Source organism: Toxorhynchites rutilus, chromosome 3 (assembly GCF_029784135.1).
Source record: "Toxorhynchites rutilus septentrionalis strain SRP chromosome 3, ASM2978413v1, whole genome shotgun sequence".
In the NCBI taxonomy this organism is placed as follows: domain Eukaryota; kingdom Metazoa; phylum Arthropoda; class Insecta; order Diptera; family Culicidae; genus Toxorhynchites; species Toxorhynchites rutilus.
In genome coordinates this window covers 25,805,266-25,821,356 of record NC_073746.1, presented here as the reverse complement: position 1 = coordinate 25,821,356, position 16,091 = coordinate 25,805,266, and the positions used below count along the sequence as shown (strand labels likewise).

Below are 16,091 nucleotides of genomic sequence, written 5' to 3'. Positions count from 1 at the left end.
GGTCGATTCCTCCGAGCCCGAAACGAAGAAAGCATATAATTCATCCACAGATGTGTGCGATCACAGTTCCAAAATCTGAACCAATTTGATGATCTCACGCACCTCTCGAGTGCGAAATGGCAACAGAACATGTTGTCGTCAATCAAAAGTCAGGTCGCTCCGTCATCGGGCTGTGAATTTTCCCTAACTCTAGTGGTGCTCGTTATCGTTCCCGCAGGTCACACCAACCGGTCGCCGCCCGTCATCCGTGATATTACCATCTTACAATCAACAGAGTAGTAGTGATTCAGTGCCCCATAGGTTCCCCGTACCTTGCATCATCATTAATTCGATATCAACCATATCACGAAAGTGGTCGGTTCGCTACCGATTCCAGGATATGTTCCGCAACGGGTTCGATCCACACGCACACACAGTTTTTGTTCACCTTTCGGTAGTCTCGTGTCACAGAAAACACAATTCCCTCACTTCGAGCGCACACACAAAATATTGACCACTAATTAGAATTCATACAACTCGGTTGGGCCCACCACGGTTGAGACCCATTTGTATCCTAATTAGAATTATGTATCATGTTTCTCCTTCGGAACCATTTCAGCTGATCTACACGCACGAAAATTGATCACGAAAAGCGCTCTCCCACACACACACACACTCTGAGTCACGTGCCCAGATGAAGAATGGAAACATAAACACAGTGGCGACCGAAAATTAATGGAAACCAATAAAAACGTACAAGACCGGAGGTCTTGTGGCCGACTCAAACTTGACCACTATCAAAGCACCGTTATCAGATCATTGAAATCACTATTTGGCAGCGCGATAATCAATCACAGGACACCGTTTTTCGTTTTTGGTTTTTTTTTTCCGAGGGTCAATTGTCGATTTGCAATTTTTCACCCGCTTTCACTCTCTATGCGCCGCCTTGTCGACGACGATGAGCCAATTAGCCTTTAAATCACTTCCTCCCACCTGTGGGGGTGGGTTAGGTTCAAGGGTGGGTGGCCACTTTAAACTCGGGAAAACTGTTCATTCACCCGCGCGCACAACACAACATGCCACCACACGGACTGCATTTATGCTAATCGATCAGCAGAGCGCACACTGGGTCGGTGATTCCGCCAAGGGTCCTTACGGGTTCGACGCGTTTCACAGTCCACACTAAACGGAGTACAACGTTTCGCCGGAAAAACTCCGGACCGTGTTCTTGTAGCTCAGTCCCGGACTGAAGGCGGTTTCTGGCCGTGTTTATGTCCTCGGTGGTGTGCGACGTGTTGTTGTCTGTCTGTTGGATGCTAAGAATAGACTAACAAATTCTTCTCATGCAATTATCACACACTCCACACAGCCCATCATCGTCATCATCCACAAACACATATCGCACCACGCAGAGGCAGAGAAGGTTTCCTTCGCCCTGTCACCAAATCCAAATCGTGGCTCAGCCTAGCCTTGAAGTCTCTCGCTCTCAGCTCTGTGTGTATATGAACACACACCACACTCACTCATACCAACGACGCGATGACGATTTTCCTCCTGAAATCACGAGAGGGAGAGAGCCCCGATTGTCGTGTGCCACTCTGCCACTCTGTCAGCGATTGGAAGCATGAAACGGTAGATCACAAAGTGAGTGATGTTACCCATTAGCCCAGAGCGAGCGAGCGAGAGAGGTGAACAATAACACAGCGAAGCGAAAAGACGACGATGACGACGACGGCAGCAGGAAATTAATAAACAAAAAGGATAAAAGTAGCATACACACACACACACATACCCATTCGAATGATTATGGGTTGGAAATTCGGAAGCAAAAGGAACAGGACACTAACGATGGGCCAAAATCAGTGCCTTTCGGGGATCGGTAGTGAACACAATACAGACACAGATATCGCCGCTGGAAAAATGAACCGATGGGGCGATATCATTAATGTTTAATGGTAGTATCCTTTTTTCCCCGTGTTCGATGTGCCTTATTTAGGCGGTGCGTGTTTTGATCGCTGGGTGTCGTCCTGGCAGCGTAAGAATGAGCACAATGGGCCTGATCACGAACGTCACTTCACGGTGAAAACGAAGTGAAGTGTAGACAACCTTATTACGGCTGTCACCGTGTGTGTAGAATCCAGAAGAGTTCATCCGTCGTGACAACTTTGATGAATTTGGGGTTATTATGAATACCACGATACTGTCATGTCACGGAGAAAAACAGGTATAGGGTAAATGATCTTGGTTTGTCCAGTCGAAAATATGATCATGGTTTGCCCACTTTTTTGAATGCTCTAATTCAGCGCTCATGTGTCAAATAAGGCCTTCGAATGTTTCGAAACATATAAATGAAATTGCCTTTTTCATGATTTATAGTAGTTTGATAGTATATTTTTACGAAATCACATGTTTTAAAGGATTATAAAATACACCTTCTATTTGTGTCAATGCGCCCCTCATTCGAGCTAACTTTTAATCGATCACCAGATGATTATTTGGCACGTATTCAGATCTTTTCTGGATTACAACACTTATAAATATTGTAAACATCATGCTTGCTTACCATTTGTATCGGATTTACATAGCTAAACCATTAAATTAACGCATCTTGATGAACTCAATTCTGATCATGAGTTGTCCAATTCAATAATGTTGTTTTGTCCACATGATTTCTATGGCAACCGCTTGGCGCGCTGCAGTTTGTTTATGTTTGTTTATGGTGTGCTTCGCGCATAGCAGAAGTATGGTTTTTCTGTGTTGATTGTGTTGAGGTGAACACTTCTAAAATGCCCAAGAAAAGGCAATATTCTGAAGTAAGCCTAAATTATGAATGAATCAATATGATGACAGTATACTCAAGCAATGATAAATGCAACATCTAATTGTGAATTCGAATGTTTTCATTCCAAAATGGAGATTTCTAAAACCGGACAAACCATGATCATTTTTTTTTGGGCAAACCATGATCAGAGATGGTCAAACCATGATCATAATTCTTCTTTAAGGAAAATCGTTAAAAAACATAAAAATTGGAATAATTTCAACACCTTATGGTAGTATTAACAACTAGAGACTTAGGGTTTTTCAACAAACCCAAACTCGTATTGATTGTGTGTGATTTTCTTGAAGAAAAATCGATTTGCATTTACTAGTTGCATAAGAACACCCCAAATTAGACAAACCAAGATCATTTACCCTATTTGTCACTTGTGTTTTAGATGGTGAAAGCTAGTCACGTGGAATGGAGTAAGTTTAATTTCGTATTTATTTAGCTTTATGCTAACATTTTGAATATCGTCTTGTCTTGTTTAAGAAACAAAAGATAAACAAACAGCAATTTACCCGCCTAGTGGCCTTTTTAGAACGAAATTTTGACGTATCCAGAGGACGGAAATTTGTTTATTTGGATTCGATAAATGCGCTATGGGATGTAATTGAGGACTAAAATGTAGCTCCCGTAGACTGATTGAAACATGGCGAAGGTCTGTTTCCGATTGTCCTGAATGAATAAAAATTTTTTGTTTCTATTTTTAGGATTAGACTAAGAGAGAGTACAATACAATAAAATGGCAATGGAGGTCACTGGCCCAAATACGTTCATTATGATTGATTATGTATAATATTGATTTGTTGATATAAAATAATAACTGTAAAGTTTTTCCAACACTGCAGAGGTAGTTTTTGTAATTCAAACATTCACAATTGGCGGACCAGACCAGAATTAAGACGATAGTTATAACTTTTTACGTTATAGATATTTTCAACGGTATTGTTTTGAAGACATACTTTGAATGAAAGAATATTTAAAAAAAAAGTGCTGACCAGTTTCTGTTTAATTAATTAAATCAAACCTCTGTATTGATTTTACCTGCATAACGTTCAAACGTCCGAAATTATGCAACCGACACAACGTTAAAAAACCCGACATTATGCAACCAACAGTCTGTTATAAACGGGAATGAACACTTTCACTTCACGGAGTTCATTTTTACACGCAACTGTCCGTGACAATGATGATAGACACAAAAGGATTAAGTGAGGTGTACGTGACGTGCCAGCGTACGTGGCAGTGATGTTCGTGATCAGGCCCAATGTGTGAGAGGTGGAGCTGCTTCGTGCATGTAAAATATGCTTCTATCTTTTCACTTGGCGCGTGTTTAGTACAACAATGTTTTGATGTATGATATATAACCACTACACCTTCGTTATCATCTGGAAAATGATATACAGGGTTTTCCATTTCGGGCTTCCGAAAGTATACAGCCCTGCGCTGACAACCGTTTGACATAGCTGTCAACCAAAGCGTCATATCGTTAGTTGAATGTCTGCCATTTTACAATATGGATCGTTTTAGCATCGCACAACGTGTTAATTTTGTTAAATTATACTATAAAAATGATGAAAAACCGGCAAATGTTTTTCGAGCATTACGGACGGATTTTAGTCGCCATGAACGGCCTACAGAGCACACAATCGCTAATGTAGTGCGTAAATTCGAACAAACTGGATCCGTAGCGGATATTGTGAAACCTGTGCATCATCGTAATGTGCGTTCGGCCGAAAATATTGCTGCTGTTACTGCCAGTGTGGAGGATGACCCGAATGTTTCGATTCCACGGTGTGCTCAGCAATTGGGCTTGTCAAACACATCATTGTGGCGAATTTTGCATTTGGACTTTCCCCATACATCTACTGGTACAAAAATTAGAGCCAAAAGTCACTGTTTGGTGCGCATTATAATCTGGTGGAGTCATCGGGCCGTATTTCTTTGAAAATGAGGACGGCGAGACGGTAACTGTGAATGGTGAGCGCTATGACCGCATGTTAACCGATTTTTTTGCCACAAATTGAAGATATGGATACGGATGACATGTGGTTTCAGCAGAACGGCGCCACGTGCCACACAACACGACCGAACATGGCCATATTGCGAACGAAATTTGAGGGACGCATAATTTCGCGTTTTGGTGATGCCAATTGGCCGTCCAGATCATGCGATTTGAACCCGCTAGACTTTTTTTTGTGGGGTTATGCGAAAGACCGTATCTATGCCAACTCTTCGCAAACTCTTGAACATTTGAAAGACAACATTCGTGAAGTTATGACCGAGATACCGTCCCATATGTGCCGAAAAGTCATCGAAAATTACCTGTTCCGGATCAAGGTGTGCGAGGAAGCCCTAGGTGGACATTTGAATGATGTTGTATTTCACACATAATGGCATAAACCAAACTTTAATTTGAAATAAAAGTTTCATCGAAATTCGAATTCTAAGTGTGTTTTATTTCAATTTACTTTCGGAATTTAAAGTTGGAAAACCCTGTACATTCTACTACAACAATTCTTTGAACAAAGGATCTACCAGAAAAGTCCTCGAATTTATTAACATCGTTGAAATATTTCTATATTTTTACGTCTATTCTTAGTGGTGTCGAATCAGAGAACATGTCACTTTTTTTTAAATAGTTTTGAGTTTGAGTACTGATTTTTTGTTTGTTTGATATGCTGGACATTTGTTTATAGAATAAGGCAGATTTGAGTACATCAACCGGTCTATTCACCGGACACCGTGAGCAGGTATTACCTTAAAAAAATCGAAAAACTGACAGATGATAACTGTCGTTTTTGCAATTTCGAAGCTGAGACTTTAGTGTACTGCATTGACACATTTACTGTGTCAATGCAGTACACTAATTCAGCGAAGACTGCGAATTCTTGGAAAGGACATTCTTATGCCTAACGAGATTTGGTCTGCTGAACCAAAACAGGTAAGGAACATCATAAACCTTCGTGGGGGGATATGCAAAGTCCTGGTGCGACTATCACTTATTCCCTGAGTAACAGAACGAACTGACACTGCATACATAGTAAACTGGAGTGCACTACAATAGATCAATGGATGCTGGACATTACAATTTCCAGGTCCGTATAGAGATTAATTGATAAAATTTGTAGCATTTCCATTTTCCCATGCAGAGCCGTCAACAAAGAGCACATAACGCGGCGGTGAGGCACAATTTTATATACATTTGCGAAGCCGAATACAAACGAAAAGAGAAGAAAAATAGTGCCTTCGCTGTGGTAAACCCTCGGTAAGTCGTTCAAATCGACAACACCCATACATCCCGTTTCGAACACAGTGCAGTAGGTACAATGACACTAAGCAAACAATTTGCTACATGATGCCAGCTTGTGTATTGCTACCGCAAGGATAGGATGATTAAAACAACCAAACTTCTTTTCATATGATGGCTCAATATCGAAATGGGTCAAGCAGTAAATATTTTCGAAAATAAGTATTGAAGAAATACAAAAAAAAAACTTTAGGTTGGTTACAGCTGCGATATAACCGCAAGGTTGACGTAGGACTACCGTTAGCTTAGGAATCCTTCGTTTGAAGCTGTATCTAAATCAATGAATGGATGAACGGATATTTAAAAAAAAATACTGAAAGATCTTCTTATTCTCGAATCAAAGCAATCAAAAAACTTTGCTCTCGTAGCCATATACATCCAACCCCTGACCGATTACGACAGAAATAAACTTCAAGTTGGTACCAATTTTTATTGGTTTTTGTGATTTCAATAGTTTCAACCAAGAAGGTAGAACGCATACTTCAGATAAAATTCATCAGTCATCCAACTCATGACCAGAAAGACCAATAGATGAGAATTTAGTTTTAGTTTCCCAAATTGGTAATTCAACGAAATGCATACTTCTAGCAAAACGTTAGTCTATTCTATAAACGCAAAATTCATTGTACAGAACGATTGTACTGAGCTACGCGAGCGATCGTCAAAGCAGAAATATTTTCAAATGTACTCTCTACTTCAACATATGAGGGGCTCTGAAGGAAAGGGGTATAAGTGATTTGTTCGATTTCTTTTCATCAACTTTTTCTTCAGTTAACACTTTGCCGTCCACACGTATCGTAAAAAAATATTCTCTTGGCGCCGGCAGCGCTAATTCGGATTACTTAGTTTGTCGCCGCTCGTTCTCGACATTATCGGGAAATTATAAACTGTTAAGTTTTCCTAATCTCATCGTTAGTTTTCATAAGTTCTCAACCCTGTTCCGCTACTTTCATTGAATTTCGAAGATATACATACACAAGTATTACAAAACTGTCCGTATTCCCCCCACTATATGACCATGCTGGTAATCATCGAAAAAATGTTCAACTTTTCGGTTTGTTTTAGTTTTAGTTAAAACATTGAAAAACATTCGACCGATTAATTCGAAAAACAGTATATTGAAATGCAAGGAACTGCATATACGTTTGGAGAAACATGAGTTTTGAAAGATATAACTGAAGTTCTTCTTAATATTAGGCTGTCAAAAAAGTCCTGCGGTATTTTTTTGGAATTTTGTTCATAAAATTAGATACAATCATCTGTTTTAAGTCAAATATGCGCCGTTTTGTTCGATGACTTGTTCCCAACGAGATGCCAACTTCATAATACCCCTGTTATAGAAGCTCGCTTCCTTATTGGCCAAAAATTCGGATAGCCAATTTTCACAGGCCTCTTTTGTGGCTAACTTCTGACTACCTAGCTCGTTCGCCATGGACAAAAACAGGTGGTAGTCACTTGGTGCAAGGTCCGGATATAGTCCGGCGGATGCAAAAGAACCTCCCATCCGAGCTCCCGGAGCTTCTGGCGCGTCACCAAAGAAGTGTGTGGCCTGGCGTTATCCTGATGGAAGACAATGCGGCCTCTGTTTATCAAAGATGGCCTCTTCTTAATGAGTGCTACCTTCAAGCGGTCCAGTTGTTGGCAGTACAGGTTCGAATTGAGCGTTTGGCCATAGGGAAGCAGCTCATAATAGAGTATTCCTTGACAATCCCACCAAACACACAGCAGAACCTTCCTGGCCGTAAATGAGGGCTTGGCCACCGTCTGAGCCGCTTCAGCGGGCTTCGACCACGACCGTTTGCGCTTCACGTTGTCGTAAGTGACCCACTTTTCATCGCCAGTCACCATCCGCTTCACAGACGGGTCGATTTTGTTGTGATTCAGCAGCGATTCATTCACATGCGTCGATACGGTCAAAGATGTTTTTTTTGCGTCAACGTGTGTGGCACCCATACATCGAGCTTCTTTGTGAATCCAAGCTTCTTCAAATGATTAATAACGGTTTGATGACTTATCCCCAGCTCTTGGCCGATGCTACGGCTGCTACTATGCCGGTCTTTCTCGGCTAATTCAGCGATTTTGTCGCAATTTTCGACGACAGGCCTTCCGGAGCGTGGCGCATCTTCGACGACTCGTATTGTGGCCGTTTTTCCTCCAGTGCACGGCTCAACCGCATCAACTGTCGTCAATAGAGGTCCCTCGTAATGGTTTCATTCGGTTTTAGCAGCTTATAGTACACCACACCCAGTCGGTCCCACCAAATAAACAGCATAACCTTCTGGCCGTGAATATTCCGAGCGGCCGTCGATGTTGATGCATGACCGGGGTATCCATACGTTGACCGACGTTTAGGATTGTCGTAATGGACTCACTTTTATTCGCCAGTAACAATTCGATGCAAAAAACCCTTTCTTTTATGCCGTTGGAGCAGTTGTTTGCACGTGAAAAAAAAAACACGTTCGACGTCTCGTGGCTTCAATTCATACGGCACCCAATGTCCTATCTTTCGGATCATTCCCATTGCTTTTAAACGATCGGATATGGTTTGTTGAGTTACTCCAAGTGTATCTGCGAATTCTTGTTGCGTTTGTGACGGATCTTGATCGAGTGAAGCCTCCAATTCTTCATCTTCAATTTTTTTTGGCGGTCCGGAACGTTCTTGGTCTTCCAAGTCAAAATTACCACTTTTAAACCATGCAAACCACGTCTGACACGTTCGCTCAGTTGGAACATGATCACCATAAACTTCCACGAAAATGCGATGATCATCCGCCACTTTTTTCTTCACATTGAAGTAATGAAGGAACACTCTCCGCAAAAACACCCTCGTTGGTACGAAATTCGACGTGGCAAAAACTATGTTGTACTGTACTGTATATACTGAAGAAGACGCGCAATGACAGTAGTTTTCTAACGAATGTCTGGAAATTTGTTTCATTGGAATAATAATCAAGTTACTCCATCTGTTTGAAAACCGAAGAAACTTACCGGTACACCTAATACATTTCAAGTGATCAACCTAGGGTTCTTCAACTTTAAATTGCAATGTCAAGTTCTGTAATGATTCTTATCATACACATTATTCTATTGTTTCATATTCCTATTGTAAAAAACAAAGTATGTCGCAGTCACGTGATTTATTTCGAAATATCTTCCATTCCTTTAATTCGCGTATCGAGCTGTGTATTTGTATATGTGTCTGATGCCAGCATTAGGAATAAATGATGTTCGCTCGCGACTGTGATTTCAAATCGCGGATGGCTAATTCATACCAAATAAGTTGAAAACGGACAGAAACGAATGCCTCAGTTGCTCGTTATTGACGGTTCGGGTAGATGGGCAGACAAATGTATGGGAAAATGGAAATGTTTGGAATTATCGTTAATTTTAATTCCTGAGCTTCACGGTCAATTTTGGATTGCAGATTACAATCCAATTCAGTAGCCATGTGATATTGTGGACATTCGTTTGGTAAATTCATCGTGGTCCTTTAGATACAAAATTACTCCGCGTGTTACATTAGTAAGGATCCTTAGTGAAAAGCAAATTAGTGTGCACATAAGAAATTTTGTTGTAAAAGGCGAACACGAAATTATTGCGACACATTCAACAGGGCATAACGTTTTTACCATTGGGTAAAAATCAACCAAATTTTGCACACTTTCTCATTGATGTGTGTTGTCTACATGCTGTCAAACTCGAAGTCGTGTTTTTCGATTCAACGAAAATGGAGGTGAACCAACGCGAGTCTAGAGAACAAATTCTTTCCAAACACCTGGAATTTCCTGACCTGTCGCACCGGCAGTTGGGAAAAATGTTGAACATTCACCATTCAACCGTTTCCAGAGTGTCGAAGCGGTTCCAGGAGCGGTTGACGTTGGACCACGGCAAAGGAGCTGGAAGAAAACCGGGACCGGAGAACAAAAAGACGGAGGGGAAGGTGAAGCGGATGATTAAAGCAAATCCCAACGTCTCAAGCCGTGATTTGGCTAAAAAGATCGGCATGTCGCAGAGCTACGTCCAGAATGCAAAGAAGAGAGCTGGACTACATACATACAAGGTACAGAACTTCCCAAACCGCGATGAGCGGCAACAATCGACGGAAACGTATATAAAAGCCGATTTTAAGCAAATTCCGGGGTTGGAGTTTTTCACCGGCAAGGGCAAGTTCGATGTGGACGACAAATTTAAGAAGAAGGAACTGTCGAAGTTCGCCTCCAAATACCTCGTTTGGCAGGCCATCTGCTCTTGCGGACTGAGGATTGAGCCTTTCGTGACAAAGGGCACAGTAAATGGCGAGATCTACAAATCTGAGTGCCTCGAGAATCGCCTTTTGCCGTTTTTGCAGCAGCACGACGAAGCTCCGCTATTTTGGCCAGATTTGGCATCATGCCACTATTCTAAAAGTGTCCTGGAGTGGTATGAGGCCAATTCTGTCCATTTTGTTCCAAAGAACATGAACCCGCCAAACTGTCCGGAGCTGCGCGCGGTGGAGCAGTACTGGGCAATAATGAAGCGGGAACTTCGGAAGAGCAAGAAGACAGTCAAAGACGAGAAGGACATGTTAAGAAAATGGAAAAAAAACTGAGAAACTGGTACCGGATGACACTGTAAAGACTTTGATGGAGGGCATTTGATTTTTGAAGTAAATATATGTATAAAACTACCCTAAAATTTTGATTTGATTCTAAACATTATAAGAAAATTGGCATGGCATTTTCGGTGTCGCAATAATTTCGTGTTCGCCCTTTATTCGATTTTTTGCTTCTCGCCTCATAACCAAAAATAGCAAAAAAAATTGGAAGAATCCAACGTGAGATATTGAGATAAAGCGTTATACTTTTGGTTCAGTAACTGACAGATCCAGAAAAGATCGGGTCCGAGCACAATTCAATCCAGTAAATTTTCTCGCTGCATATTTCTGACAGAATCATTTTTGGTAGACTTGCTGAAAAAGCGATCCGAATCAATAATGAACAAACAACATCTTCAGAATCTCGATGAAAGTTCTACACATCGTCTGCAACTAGTCATGGAGTTCAAGGACACATTAGTCATCGATGTTGTTGGTTACTTTTTATCTTTTATCTTTTTTACTTCAATTTTTGGCATTCGGCATTATATCGTACATTTTTTGTGCATTTATCTCAAAACAATTGACATGTCCTTCGGGAACATATTGCGATGCAAACTGAAAAACGAAAGATTGGCCAATTCCGAACGCGTATTTCTAAGTTATTTCCTGATGAGAGACTTTTGCACCAGTCGATTTGGGCACTTCATAATAATTCACAATGAAGAAACAATGAAGAAAATTATATATTTTGGAAAATGCCAAATATTTTCTGATCTGAAGGGCAAGAGTTTATGTTTCGATTGTTATTTTTTGTCTTTGTCAGAGGCTTCAAACTTTCAAATTTTGAATTAAAAGAAGGATTGAAAAAAGAAATATTTGATTCGTCCCCTTAAAGTCAGAAAACACATTGAAAAAATATATATCCGGAACCTTTCAGGAATTGATAGAGGATCGTATTCGATGAAAAAAACTTCTACGCATATTGCTAATTTCAACGATGACAGAGTTATTGAGCTTTCCTTTTTTAGGGGTGTTAGGGGTTAGGGGGTTTATGGGTGTTCCGATTTCTTCAAATGCACTATTGAGCGTATACAAGCGTCAAGTTTGAGGTGACAAAATTTGGAATCCTTTAAGTAGCGCATTTTTTTCTGTAAACTGTCAGTTGTTTCTTTCCTGCAGTGCGGGTCGGTTACGCCGCTTCGAAATGCACACATCTTTTATGCATTAACATGAAGGTGAAATGAAAACGTGTCTATGGCGAAAACATTTAGCTGGCATGTCTTTGAGATTTATTCCCTATTGCTGAGCTGCCTGCCAATCCAAAGAGTGTCTGCAAATCGTAGCCTGGAGATTCACGGATTAGGGTGCACCCGTGGCCGAGTGGTTAGCGTCTCACATTATCATGCCGGGTGTTCGGGTTCGATTCCCGTTCTGGCCGGAGGATTTTTCGTCAAAGAAATTTCCTCCGACTTGCACTGTGGTCACGCGTATTCTAGAGCTTGCGCCATTCATTAATACTTAGTTGAGATTTATTAAGCCAAATAACAGATTCACGGATTAGCGGCGGTATCATATCGTATCGATTCGTATCGCAAAGATGCAGCAGCTATATAGAGAAAACAGCGTAAAAAATTCTGTGGATTCGGAAACTGAAAAAATACCTGCCATATCTTGGTGCAAGAAATCGGACTTTCCCCCTCAATATCCAAACATTGCATTTGCATTTCGAGCGAGCGATACACGCGCAACTTATAATTTTTACTTATAATAATCGCCGCTACATTAGTTTCTCGTAACAATGATGAAAAATGCAAGTGTCTGTGGTGATTTAATGCGTGACTTTAATCTTGATTGCTCGAATGGTCGTTCAGGGCAGTTTGGTGTTTTATGTGCTGGTTCCACTGGTGAAAATGACGTTTGCGTCATGAAGGTAATGACTTGATATCAGAATAAGAAGATAGTTTATGATAGTTTTTGATCCATTAGGGCTTATCGTGTACGTGTATCACTGGAGGCTTCATATGATTGTTTCGACAATTTTCTTTGACCATTTTGTTCATTATCCATCTACGCGTTACCGATTCGAATTTGTATGCTAATTCGCGCCTCGCAGCTGTATCAGTTGCTCGTTATTGAAGCCAAGGATAAAAAAATTATAGTAGGTTGTGTTCAAGACACGACCGCATTGTTGACGTAGAACTACGCTGTAGTTTAATTCAAGTCGCTTGTTTATAACTGCGGATATTATTTTATAATGCTACAAAAATACCTGCTTCAAGGCTACCAGTTTGGTCGCGCTGAATTGTTTTTTTTTTATTGTAGAATCATTTGACGATAATTGATGATTCATTCTTGTGCTCGCAGAACAATACATGCTCAAGATAAGCGCAGCTGTCAGAGAAAGTGGAGAAAGTTTTGCTACTGACAAGCGAAACCAAATCACATACAACATTTCAGAACAACATTTACTTTCTTGGTGACTAAATCAACGGAATGAACTCTATCTGTTAATCTCAACGAAACGAAACGAAAAGTGTAGCACTGCTTCATTATGATCAAGATTAGCGCAAATGCAATCCTAATTGGAAGCAGTTTTGCGATTAGCACACGAGCCCAAATAAATGATTAACTTAATATAACTTATTGAATAACTTGGTATTCCCCAAATGATTTTTTGGTGCACAACCTTAACACCTGCTTCATCATAGCGTAGGGGGTCTCCGTAGCCACATTGGTTGCGCGTTCGCTTAGTAAGCGATCGATCGTGAGTTCAAAACTCAGGGCCCTCATTGACCATCTTTGTGTTGTTACAGAATAGCTACGTCCACGCAACAATCATCAGCGATGGAGATCGATCCACGGTCGAAATAAGATCGATTCATCCATACAACTGCTCTGCTCTGCCAGACACATCGGGCTACTGTTCTATAAATAACTCAACAATGATCAATCAACTGTCTCCGCTGTCCGGTGGTCCAACTGGATAATGAAAGAACAGAAAGAATACCCTTACGCCTAAATGGCTACTGTGTGAATGTACCATATGTAATGGTATAGAAGGAATACTGGCGAATGGCAATTGTGTAATGTGCTAATTATAGATATGATAACCATGTGACATGTACACGTATCAAATTCGGCTCTGTTACAGCTAAAATGCTAATGAGCCTTAAATAAATAAATGGGATAAAAAAAAATCATAGCGTCAGTTCAATGCATTGATGACAGAAAACAAATAAATTTAAATGCTTGGAAAAGCTGAATATTTGCCTCAGCAGAGATTCATTACCGCATTACCGTGTAGCTTAGAACTTTAATGCAATGGCGTCAGTGTGATGCAATGATTGCAATACCAGAGACATCAGCGTGTGAGTAGTTTGGTCGCGTCCACAGCTCAATTCGAAACGAAGACATGTGATGACGCAAAACAAGAAAGAACAAGCAATATTCATTGCTTTGATTACAGAACGATACTGAAAGGAGACTTTACATCTTACGATTACCCCTTCGTTGCTCGGCGATAAATTGCTCGTTATTGACAGCTCTGTTCGGGAAAGCATACAAATGGACAGAGCAAATGTATGAGGAAATGGGAATACTTCCAATTTTCATTAATTTAAACCATAAACAGACTATGGGATTATAACGTATAGCATATCAAACAAATCTTAGGGAATTTCCGATTCGTTTGGTATGTAAATCGCCAAAATCCGTTCGCAACAAAAATAGTTATTAACGTTAACTTTATTTCATAAAAACGTGACCTGTTTTCTGATTTGGCACCCTTAACGAAAGACGTAGTTCTACGTTAAAACAAAGAAATACGCAATACAAATGTATGTCAACCGCTAGTATTCGGTTATAATGTACCGTTGAGTAGAACTATCGCCATAGTTGATTACTATGGAATGTGACACAATGGAAAAATATATACTAAAATATAACTTTCCAATGGACTAGGAAATTTTAATACTAGACAAACAAAGCGAACCTAGGGATTCGGTTCCGATTCGATTGGTACACATATCATCAGAACACGTCCACAGCAAAAATATCTTTTCACGATTAAACTAACGCATAGCGTAGTCCTATATCAAAAGCGAAGAACAACAGGGTTGACAAATCTATTCCAACTTTTTCAAAGTCGCTCAAATCTGTTCCCGAGACACTGTGTGCACAAAACGGAAATATAATATTTAGCGTAACCGTACAAACTGTGCACGTATCAATGAGGATTTTCACATCCTCAATTTGTGTCCTTCCCATCGTCATTCGCTCTCATCTGCGTTGAGGAATCAAATCTAATTCACTCTCCCGTATCCGATGAGTGACACGCACACATTATCAACACTGTGCCAAAAAAATCCCTTTGGACTTCCTCCGTGCGATCGCTCGCAAAGATACCAACATTCAATTGCTCGTTTCGCATGAACGGAGCTCAACCTATTGCAGGAAAGAAGTCCTCCATCAGTACGCTTTGGACTGATTCTTCCTCAGTACTCGGTGTGTTCTGAGTGTGTAATGAAGCTGCTTCTGTTTCTGACGATGACGATGATGATTTGGCTCCTCCTCTCGCTACGCACACATCCGCAAGTGAACCAAACAGACAGCAGACAGCAGAGACACGACTGAATGTGTGCAATGTAACATCACACTGTGTATCGCTGTGCGATGAGTTCGCTCTCTAAACAAAAATTGAATAGCAGCAGCCAGTGATAACAACAGCGGAGGGCCCCGAAGTGGTGGTGTTGTAACTCTCTCGCTCGCACCAACGCGGAACCAACCGAGTCGGGTCGAGTGTCGTCGTCAGCGTTGTCGCTCGGGTGATGATCCCACACAGATATCAACAAACGGCAACAACAGTAGGCGGGATTTACAAGGATGCTGCTGTTTGAAACATGATGCAACCCTCGAGAATAGGTCACACATCCGAACAGACAGTGAGGAGAAGAAATCGAAGGAAAAAAAGAGATTTTTCCTATATTCTTCTATCTATCGGTGGCCCACAACCGGGATGATCGACTGTCTCTGTCCTCCACTACGGGTTTTCATCCAATGGCGAAGCGTAGTGATAACAGCTCTCTGCTTAGATCGCACTGTGTGCGGTTATCTACTGGTGGATTTTTTTCTCTCTCACATCTCGTGCTATGCGCTATGTATACTCTTGCTGGGAAGCGTAAGTGATTGTGAAAAGAGAAAAAATGACAATTTTAAGTCCTAACCGGCAGGGTGTTATTTATGTCTTCACAAACCGTTGTGCGATAGCGTTTCTAGAACGGATGAAGTCATATACTCGCTTCGTATGCTGGTGGTTTTGCGGATCACAATCGACAGAAAGGGCAACGGTAGCAGCTTTTATGATTTTGCGATCAAAAGTGGCAGGTCTATTCGTTTCGGCATAG

At 40.9% G+C, this 16,091-nt stretch overlaps 1 protein-coding gene across 3 annotated transcripts in view; it reads right to left on the bottom strand.

Moving 5' to 3' along the window:
• Window positions 1-16,091, bottom strand: part of LOC129775801 (transcription factor hamlet) — a 282,723-nt gene that overhangs the window by 112,517 nt on the left and 154,115 nt on the right. Inside the window, exon 1 of one of the 3 annotated variants that reach the window (XM_055780904.1) lies at window positions 312-1,364. The exons of the other annotated variants lie outside the window; for them this stretch is intronic. Within the exon in view, the coding sequence (XP_055636879.1) occupies window positions 312-342 (31 nt within the window). The 5' untranslated portion in view covers window positions 343-1,364. Of the gene's footprint in view, window positions 1-311; window positions 1,365-16,091 lie in introns of those variants that run through there. 3 annotated transcript variants of the gene reach the window in all.